This window comes from Asterias amurensis, chromosome 5, assembly GCF_032118995.1.
Source record: "Asterias amurensis chromosome 5, ASM3211899v1".
Lineage (NCBI taxonomy): Eukaryota > Metazoa > Echinodermata > Asteroidea > Forcipulatida > Asteriidae > Asterias > Asterias amurensis.
Window position 1 is genome coordinate 3487489 of NC_092652.1, and position 10623 is coordinate 3498111.

Here is a 10623-nt window from a genome sequence, read left to right on the forward strand (position 1 = left end):
ATTATTCAAAACGTTAGCTCTTCATGTCTTCAACACGTACACTCTTTACGCGAATTCTAAGACTGTGTGTCAGCATGGAGGTAAAAACATGAGGTTGTGTGTTGTTTGCCGTCAAGCTAAGCCATAGGCCCCATGGCATAGGCCTATGACCTAAGTATAAGAGTTTGTAAAAGCGGTCTAAACAAACCAGCTCAATTGAACCTACATTGCTTCAGGTTGCGGTAGGTACAGATCAGTTTTTATCGAGCTAAAATTTAACTAATCAAACTCAATCCAATGTAAGGATGTTATTTGTGCAAACGATTACCATTGTTTGTTCTCGGCTTGGTCACGAACTTATGTCCGTTTCCGTGCAACGTGCAAGAGTACCAGTCTGGTTTATGGTTTGCTTTTCTCCTGTCTGATCTTAACTTTAACACGTAGGCGTTGTGTTGGCATTTGGAGTCATTGTGAAAAAAATGTATTAACTTCACACGTGAGTTTGAAATACCCATTTGAAATGCACATACAAGGTAAGGTGTCGTACGTTATTCAATAAATCAACTTGTTATCGAAAGAAACAGGACTAGGGTCGATTTGCAAAAAGTTGCTTGTCAACTGTCCCACTCTCTTTGTGAGAAACGATTGTCATTAACTTCGGCATAGGGCATTCATTAAATAGATAGGCCTAATATAACAAAATATATCTAGTATTGATACAGTGTTATATCATGGAGGAATAAATTTATTGTGATGTGGCGTTCCAAAGGTTGACGTAATACAACACTTATATGCTTTCGTTTGGGGGAATTTGGTCCCATATCTCTCAAGATTGACTTCCTCTATTATGGATCTGCTTTAATAAAAAACTAGACATTAGGTGTTTGTGAACAAACACAAAGCTGTTCCGTGTTCTTTTGCTTTGATTATGTGTTAACATTACCAAGGAGTCTATAACTGAAAAAAAGTTTGAAAAATACTGTACAGTGTCTTGAGTTACGGTGCCACTTCATGGGGTCATAATAGAAAACAAAAACTAAAAATCAATGCAAAACACATGTAGGGGATGGAGGGGCCCATAAAAAGCAAACCTTAACGAGTACGGACCCCCCCCCCTCCCTTTTTTCCTAACGAAGAAAGCAATGTAAGCATTTCTATTTAGTTGGTGTAATCTTATGTAGCGGCAAAATAATTCAAAATTACAGGAAGAACAAACACAAAAACAGTTAGCGTAAAATAAAACTTAACCATATATTTAAATGAAACAGATAAACAAAATACCCAAAATAAATACTAGAGAAATTGGGCCCCACAACTCTTGCTGGGAAAAAAACCATGTCGAAACATACCATTGTTATCCATTAGAGACGTTTTGTAGTCACTTTGGTTGGGGAGCGAGGAATCTAGCAAAAACACACGAAAATCCCATGGCTGGGACATCAGTTTATACACCAGACAAATCTTTTATATGGATATTCTTTTGAATATTTTATTTTGTGCATATGGTCCATGATTCATGGTCCGTTGAATATAAATGGGCGGTTGTATCGACAACAGACTTTTATCCTTTTGATCACCATCAGCCCCATGTATAATAAACTTCAACGGCTGACGATTGCACTTTTGGTATTGTCATTGTTAAACTCCGGTTCCATTGTGTGCTGTCTGTTACCCTCCACACATTGATTTTCTTGTGAATAGTAGCTGTGTATGATTCATGGTTCGCTGAATAATGTGGCAATAACAAACTTTTATCATTTTGAACTGAATGCTTGATTTATTATCTAGAGGTAAATGCTTGAGGCCAGTAAGAGTATTGTGCACGTACACCATGTAGTTTTTGTTGGAAACCATTTGCTAACAGCCATTTATGTTACCCTTTGAAATACAATCAGAAAATTTATAAGTTTGCTTGTTGCATAAAATTAAATTGAAGATGATGCCTGAATTGATTTTTACAATCAGAGTTGGACTCTAGACTGACGTGTAGGACTCCTTGAACACTCCAAGTGGTTCAATAGGTAGTACAATTCCAATACTTATGCTGATGTTCTCATGATGTCAGCATCAACAGGAAGTTCCAACAACTTTGTCCCCTTGTACAATTAAATATGCAAATATGGGTCACGTGGTTAATATATTACGATTTTTAATTTTTTTTTGGGTCGGTGGTTTGATGTTTGATCTAGTACGATTTGATTTCACAGAACTCTTAACCACCAAACTCTGCGCTTATGATCACCATTTTCCGCTTACTGTGTTTTTCAAACATCATCGTGTCATGCATGCACACAGGTTATGTTTGGCTAACAATTGAGAAAAAGAAAAGGCAACACTATCGATATAAAGATAAGAATCTAACTTAAATATTACAAAAATAAATATTTTTTTAGTTTTGGGGGATAAAAAAAAAATATTGATCTCACACGGAGATTCGCTCTAACAAGTATAAGAGATGTAAGCGCGACTGATGACCACTAGGCCATGAGGCCCAATGCATACTACGAGGGTTTACATGTATTTGTATCAACAGAGGGGATTATGATCCGGCGAAATAATTCTCGTGTCATGATTTTGCGAGTATTGTCACTAAATATGAACTGCTAACGCCTTTAACTATTAAGTAGAGTTGAAATGTAGTGTTAGATGCCTTTAGGGTTTTTTGACGAGGACGTCGTCGTCAAAAACCCCTATTCAATTACGCACGTTCGTCCACGGAGGACGCCACCTCGGAGTCTAAATTTGACATTTTTTCACTCATTTCTCAAAAACTACAACACCACAGCAAGTAATATTTTAAGGGAAGCTTTCAACTGTCATTATCTTCAAACTGTTTAAGTTTAGTGTAATTCTGTGGACACCAAGGTATGTCGTCGTCGTCAAAAACCCTTGTTTATATACGCACGTTCGTTAAACGAAAACCGTAAGCCTTCGTGTACAAAGCATATTGGTCCAGAACTCGGTTAGGAAACAATGAAACAGAGACTGCACTGTGGTCCAGAACGTATGTAGAAAAATAAGAAAAAGAGACTTGAGTAGACTCCTCTCAAGAAGTCACAACTCATGATTGGTACATACTGAATTGCATTTACCATAGAGAATGTTTAACAATAACATGGAAGTGACTGCATCCAGTTATGTTCAAACGCGTAGACTCATCTCAAGAAGTCACAACTCATGAAAGGTACATACTGTATTGCATTTACCAAAGAGAATATTACAATAACATGGAAGCGACTGCATCCAGTTATATTCAAATGAAGATTACGTGGCTAGTTATTGAAGATTTTTAATTTTGTTTACATTTAGAGTAAAGCTTATGTTCTAAGCTTCAATTTGGTATATGATTTCACTCTTTTGAAATTATGGTCTAGGAGATTAGGTTTAAAGAAAAAAACGTGTGCAATTGCTATGGGTTTTAGGCAGAAACAAAGAATAAGAAAACAAATAAAAATCTCGACAGAAACAATACCTGTTCCGACGGTAGGTCGGAACAGCTAAAAACTCGATGCTGCCTGATTTGCAGCAACAATTATTACTGTTATGTTCTAGCATGGAGCAATGGTTCTATAGGTTGCTATGCTTTTGTGTTTTTGTTTTGCCAACTGTTCGCTGTGTTGTTTTTGTTTTTACATTGATCAATGAACGATTTCCCTTGTATAGCAGGGCAAAATGTTATGCAGAATGTATCAGTTGCTACCGAAAAACATCATCAAAATTTGCAACTCAATATTACCATTCAGTGTGAACATTTTTTTTTTCAGTCCAAGTATATTGTGCTTTGCAAAAATGCTGGACGTAATCATTCCCTGTTCATGATTTTGTGTCTGTTTTTCTGCAGGACCCACATCCGTGCAAGGAAACATGAATCTACGGAGGATGTATATCGGATTGACAGTAAGTTCACAATCACTAACAGCCCAGTATACGTTTTAGGGGATCATTGTACACTTTCATTTGATTGATTTTTGGAGTTGAACAACTTTTGACTAGAGTGGGATTCGGGGAACCAACGACCACCGGATTAACGTGCCGGCGCTCTACCAACTGAGCTATCTAGCCCTATGTTGGCAGTTTCCCTATTTAGTAAATATTTTTGTTCGGGTTTTATTTTATTTCTAAGACGAATTAACGAGAATTAATCTTAAAGATCATTGACATGTTTAAAATACAAAAATTGCAAAAAAACCAAAACAGGCATACAATCAAACAGAGATAGCCTGAGATTGCCGATCAAAGGCGAACCAAATCTCACAATTTTAAAATAACTCTTTTGTAACATAAAGCACGATGTCCACAATTTTACATTAAACTTAAACCGTTTGAATAAAATGATAGTAAAAAACTTACCCTAAAATATTACTTGCTGAGGTGCTGTAGTTTTTTGTGTAATGAGTAAAACAATGTCTCGAAAATACGCTCAACATGCTAAAGTAAGTTTTGTCTCCTGAGACGAAAATTATATTCATGAGTTTTTTACTCATTTCTCAAAAACTACTGCACCTTAGCAAGTTATTTTTTAAGGGAGCTTTCTACTATTATCTTCAAATTGTGTAAGTTTAATGTAAATCTGTGTCCTACAAAAAGTAGTAGACCCTCAACAATGTGACAATTTAAGAATGTATGATGGCTGTAAATTTATAAGAATATTTAACTGTATCAACACTTTTATGGTAAAACGTCTAGCAAACATTGACTACTTCTCCCAACCATATCGTCTGATTATCGTAAAATATAAATAGTTTCATTTGAACATTCGATTTGGCTTTATCTTTCAGACCCGACGATTAAACTTGCAATGGTTTTGCGCCAGCATTTTTGGTACGACGATCGTCTTATTCATCGTAGGAGGACTGTCGCTAAAGAAACCCCATTTTCGAATTCCACCATTGTTGTCACTTTCTAAATATAAACCAGCCAATATGGACTCGATAAAACCAATGGTACATCCCGGACGCATGGGGCAGTTTTTCAAGGAGAGTAACTCCCGACGAAGAGGATCACTGCCGACTAAACAGTTTGCTATTCTAGCTGAGATGGGTGTCATCTCCAAATGGAACGAACTTGAAGACATGTACCGGTGTTTCCTTAACCCAGTGGACAACTCGACCCGGCCATGCCTCGTGTACTGCCCGGAACACGACATCACTGTGGAGTTAGTGATGACGGAAACTCCAAATGGTTTCCAAGGCAAAGACGCAGCTGTATTCGGGATGTCTCCCTTCACTCTACTGAAGAGCGCCCCCAGGTTAATGAGATATTTGTCGAAACCAACCATTCCTGCATCACAGGCTCTGGTACTGTACAGTATGGAGTCACCTTTGAGGGTACACAAATGGATTGAGAGAATTAGCCGCGCAAAGTATCACATCGACTTCACTTACTTGCCGAAATCAGACATCAGCGTGCCGTATGCTTACTATAAACCTGGTGCACTTGTAAATGGATTTGAGGGTACGAAAAATCACGCTCAGGGAAAGACGGGTCTCATTGCTTGGATGGGAAGTAACTGTGCGAAGGAAGTCTTCTGGCCCCGTATGGAATTCATTCAAGACCTAGGGCGCCACCTACCGTTGGATACCTACGGGAAATGTGGTAACCTAACATGTCTGCCGAGACTTTCGACAAAGTGTGTAAACCTTATCAGTACGTACAAGTTTTATTTAGCAGTGGAGAACTCTGAGTGTCGTGAGTACATTACGGAAAAGTTTTGGGAGTCGTGTCTATTGAATGGTGTCGTGCCTATAGTATATGGATCCCCTAAGGCCGACTTTGAAAAACTAGCTCCTCCAAATTCATACATTCATGTTAGCGACTTTGAGAGTGTTAAAGAACTTGCAGATTACATCATTAAAGTTGACCAATCAGATGAGCTGTACAATAGTTACTTCGAGTGGCGGAAGCTCGGGTCAGTTATTGTGACCTATCCCAAGATGCAACCAAACTATTTCTGTAACATATTACCTCTTTTGAAGAAGACTGCGGAAGCCAAGTTCGTCCATGAGTCGAGTTGGTACAATTCATGTAGAGGGAACATTACTAGGAGATTTAACATATCGCAGGTACCAGCTTTGAAAGACTGGGAGCCATGGAAACTAGGTATCAATGACTACACAAATGGCTATTGAAAATCCTAATAAGCAACAATGCATTCACTTTTGAGATATTTAATTTATTATTTTAGCCGGACGCGCGTGATAAAGAACAATAATGTTTTATTTATTTCCTTTCAAGTAAAGTTTCCCACAATGACAATCTTTATATCTTTTAAGTCATGTCCAAATTTACGTGAACATATTAATTATTTTCAATCTAACCAACACATCCTTTAAAGCCATTGGACACTTTCGGTACAGAAAATAAATTAAAAGTTCACAGATTTACAAATAACTTACATGGTTTACAGAAGTTAATGGTGAAAGACTTCCCTTGAAATATTATTCCATGAAGTGCTTTACTTTTTGAGAAAACATTAAAACAATATCAATTCTCGATATCGAGAGTTACGGATTTATTTTAAACACATGTCAAGACACGGCGAAACGTGCGGAAACAAGGGTGGGTTTTCCCGTTATTTTCTCCCGACTCCGACGACCGATGGGCCTAAATTTTCACAGGTTTGTTATTTTATATATAGTTTGTGATACACGAAGTGTGGGCCTTAACCTTGGACAATACTGTTTACCGAAAGTGTCCAATTGCTTTAAAAACAGTCGATCTTCCTAAAAGGTGAAAGTGTAACATTTTTTTTTTTTTTTTTTTGGGGGGGGGGGTATTGTATTACGAACAAAACGAGTCTTAAAATGTAAAACAGTCTGGCATCGATTTGGTGTGGTGACAAGAAGTATAACACGGGAGCTTTAAATAAAATCTAAGAAAAAATAAAGAATGTCATATTTATTATGACTTATATTTCATTATGTTTGAGTTTAAGTCGTATTATTTTGTAACTATAGTTTTTAGTCATACTAAGTCAGTATATGCGATACAAGTCTCTATAACTGTAAAAATTGACATTCGTTCCCAAAAGTTATGTTCCTCTACCGATTCTGGGATTATTTATGTTTTTGTTTAAATATGTAACTCAACAAAGATGGAGGTATTAAAATAATGTAGCCATGTGAATAGTGTACATGAAACATAGAAATTAACTATTTACTCATTTCATCTGTGATCAAATACTTTAAACTAAATGTAGGTACGTCTCTGGTTGTCGTAGTGAGTGTTTCGTCATCTATGTATGTCTGTGGTTAATTTTTGTTATTGATCTGGGGGGATTATAAGTCAAGTGGTCATGGATTAAAATGAAAATCATTCCCCCACGTCAGCAGATTCTCTAAGTCATTATTCATTAAGACACCCAGCTCACAGCGAGGTCTTGTCATTTTGGGAGTCAAGTTGCATACCAACACGTCTAAAGGCGCGGCCATGTCACAACCAATTCCGGGTAGTCTACGAACCGAAAAAAATAAATAACATTTTAATGTTTTCATTAATGTTTAGAAAATCGTTAGAATTTTTTTAAAAAGTACTCATGTGTTACCAAAATGGTCCTGTAGCATGGACTGCTGTTGGTTGTCTCCAAGTTGCCTGGGAAAGTTGCTTCGCATGTGACAATGCCCCTTATACCATCGTTTGCGTAGCCTGATGAAACGCACACCGCACAAAACAGGGAATCTGACTAACAAAAAGGCGTCACCAAGATTGATCACGTAATTGCATCAGGGCCTAGTTTCTTAACGCTGGTAAGCCAACAATTCTGCTGAGCAAGTTTCTTTGCTAAGCAAGAAATGAGTGGGGTATACTGACTTTTTTTAAATATGTTTTTGTATTGATTGATTGATTGATTGATTGATTGATTGATTGATTGATTGATTGATTGATTGATTGATTGATTGATTGATTGATTGATTGATTGATTGATTGATTGATTGATTGATTGATTGATTGATTGATTGATTGATTGATTGATTGATTGATTGATTGATTGATTGATTGATTGATTGATTGATTGATTGATTGATTGATTGATTGATTGATTGATTGATTGATTGATTGATTGATTGATTGATTGATTGATTGATTGATTGATTGATTGATTGATTGATTGATTGATTGATTGATTGATTGATTGATTGATTGATTGATTGATTGATTGATTGATTGATTGATTGATTGATTGATTGATTGATTGATTGATTGATTGATTGATTGATTGATTGATTGATTGATTGATTGATTGATTGATTGATTGATTGATTGATTGATTGATTGATTGATTGATTGATTGATTGATTGATTGATTGATTGATTGATTGATTGATTGATTGATTGATTGATTGATTGATTGATTGATTGATTGATTGATTGATTGATTGATTTTTTTTTAAATTTTTTTTTTAATGTTTTTATTTATTTATTTATTTATTTATTTTTTTTTTTTTTGGGGGGGGCAAGATTTGCGTTTGCTAAGCAAGTTTTTGTGCTCACAGGCTTTTTGAATCTGGGCTAAGATGATTTGGGTCATGAATCTGCTGTAGAATTTTCCAACGCTCTTTATAACGTCTTTTGTAACGTATTCCAATAGAATTTTTATAACGTCTTTTATTCCAATTATTATATTTATTTATTTGTTTATTTTATTCTGAAGTTTGTTCTAAATGATGGGACTTGGTACCATACGTGTATCACCTAAAAACCAAAATGAAAACTTTAATTTTCATTTTAAAAACCAGGATTTGAAAAGAAAAAAAGAACGCACTAAACAATGCCCATTTACAGGAGATCACTTTACATGTTGACGGACACAGTGAAAGTTGATTCATCCGGTTTTCACGTAAGAATCCTTTGACGAATTCGTTATTTCCTTGTTTGCTTCCGGTTATGAAATACAAGGGCAATTTTATGGTATAACTTACTACAAGTATATCCTTTTGAACCTCTATCTGGTTATCAAGCGAGACACGCACATGACATTGTCGGTAGGATATTGTAACGTAGAAGGATAAAATGACACCATTTTTGGATGAAGTTTTGAATGATTATGATAGGGTTATATTTTGACAAAATAAATTGTAATGTCTTGGCGACCACTACCACTCGCTGAGAAACGTTGCTTCCGGTGATAAAGGCACGACACTATTGGTAATATTATAGAGCTGTAGAAAGTACATGATAAGAAACGGCTCCCTCTGAAGTAACGTAGTTTTTGAGAAAGAGGTAACTTCTTAGCCAAAGACTTCAGGCATGCAGCCCCGGCCTTTTTGCGAACTAACACGGTCGGCCATTTATGGGTGTCAACAATTTGACACCCATAAATGGCCGACCGTGTTAGTCGACGAGGTAACAGGAAAAACACGCAATTTCGAGTGATACTTGTATGGATCATTTTACCCTACTTTTAAAATATCTTTTTAATCATAATTATGCATTTTATAACAAACGGTTACAAATGCTTTTCAAAGACCAACTCGGCCGATCCAAGGCAACATGTTCCTTTAAGCCATCTGAAAGCACAAATTTGTACAACAAGGGTGTTTTTTCTTTCATTATTCTCTTGCAACTACGATGATCAATTGGGTCAACATTTGTACAGGTTTGTTACTTTATGCATACGTTGAGATAAACCAAGTGAGAATACTGGTCATTTGCGTGTAAGAATTGAATATTGTCTGGTACACTGACGTACACTGACGTGTTAACACTTAAATTTAAGTTCCTCAGACTAAAGTGACAGTTCATATAGGGTGCGTTCGTTTAGCTTCCCTGGGTCATCCCCGGTGTGTGGCTTTTTTTTTTCCAGGACGAACGTGGGTAATCATCTGCACACGTTCGTCCTGAAAAAAAACCTGTCACACACCGGGGTCGACCCAGGGAAGCTAAACGAACGCACCCATAGTCACACGATTAGGGGCAAGCTTTTGCTTAGTTACGTATAAGAGACGGTGGACACCATTGATCTCTACTATCAATGGTGGACACCCATACATAATACTGAATGGATTTGTGTGGCACAATGGTACCAGGGTCTGCTTATCTGGAGGTTGCTATACAAAAGCTTGCTCTGTGCCATTTGACATAGCAACTGTCTGAGGAATTCAAATCTCTGAAAATTTGGACGCAATTGGTCATTGATGGCGAAGTTGCAAGAAAAAACATCCTTGTAGCACAACTTTGTGTGCGCTTCCAGGTGCCTGAATAAAGGGCTTCAGGCCTGAAGTCTATTTCATACTCAAATAACATTGGAAAAAAATTACCTCTTTCTCAAAAACTACGTTACTTCAGAGGAAGCCGTTTCTCACAATGTTTTATACTCCAAACAGCCCTCATTTCTCGTTGCTAATTTATATTTTGATTTATTGAGATGTTCGGTGCCTACCAATTATGTCAGTTGCGTGTCATTTACCACGTTTCATTAAATAGTTTAATATTATGACGGACCTTTTGTTGAAAATGAGCGGAATTGTTGTTTTGATATACACTGTTGACAAAACTTACTCACAAACAAAGGATACAGAATGATGACAAACATGTAAATCAATATATCGGATGTATATATCTTATTACCATATCCTATGTTTGTCACACCAAAAACAATTTGCAAGTTATTCTCTTCATATTCATTTTGGATCTCAATCTCTCTCT

General features: G+C 36.5%; 1 protein-coding gene across 2 annotated transcripts; it reads left to right on the top strand.

The window, feature by feature from the left end:
- Positions 1-86: 86 nt before the first annotated feature.
- On the top strand, positions 87-6735 carry LOC139937158 (alpha-(1,3)-fucosyltransferase 4-like). Of its 2 annotated transcripts, none has more exons than XM_071932193.1 (3): positions 87-221; positions 3821-3876; positions 4758-6735. In XM_071932193.1, the coding sequence occupies exons 2-3, from the start codon at positions 3844-3846 to the stop codon at positions 6105-6107; spliced, it is 1383 nt and encodes a 460-aa protein (XP_071788294.1). In that variant the 5' UTR covers positions 87-221; positions 3821-3843; the 3' UTR covers positions 6108-6735. The 2 variants fall into 2 exon arrangements, with proteins under 2 accessions (XP_071788294.1, XP_071788292.1); XM_071932191.1 differs by lacking the exon at positions 87-221 and adding an exon at positions 242-512.
- The last annotated feature ends 3888 nt before the right edge of the window (positions 6736-10623 follow it).

Excerpts from the sequence above, each read along its gene's own strand:
- LOC139937158 (XM_071932191.1), top strand. Across the intron at positions 3,877-4,757 it reads GGATGTATATCGGATTGACA|ACCCGACGATTAAACTTGCA; the intron begins GTAAGTTCACAA and ends TTTATCTTTCAG.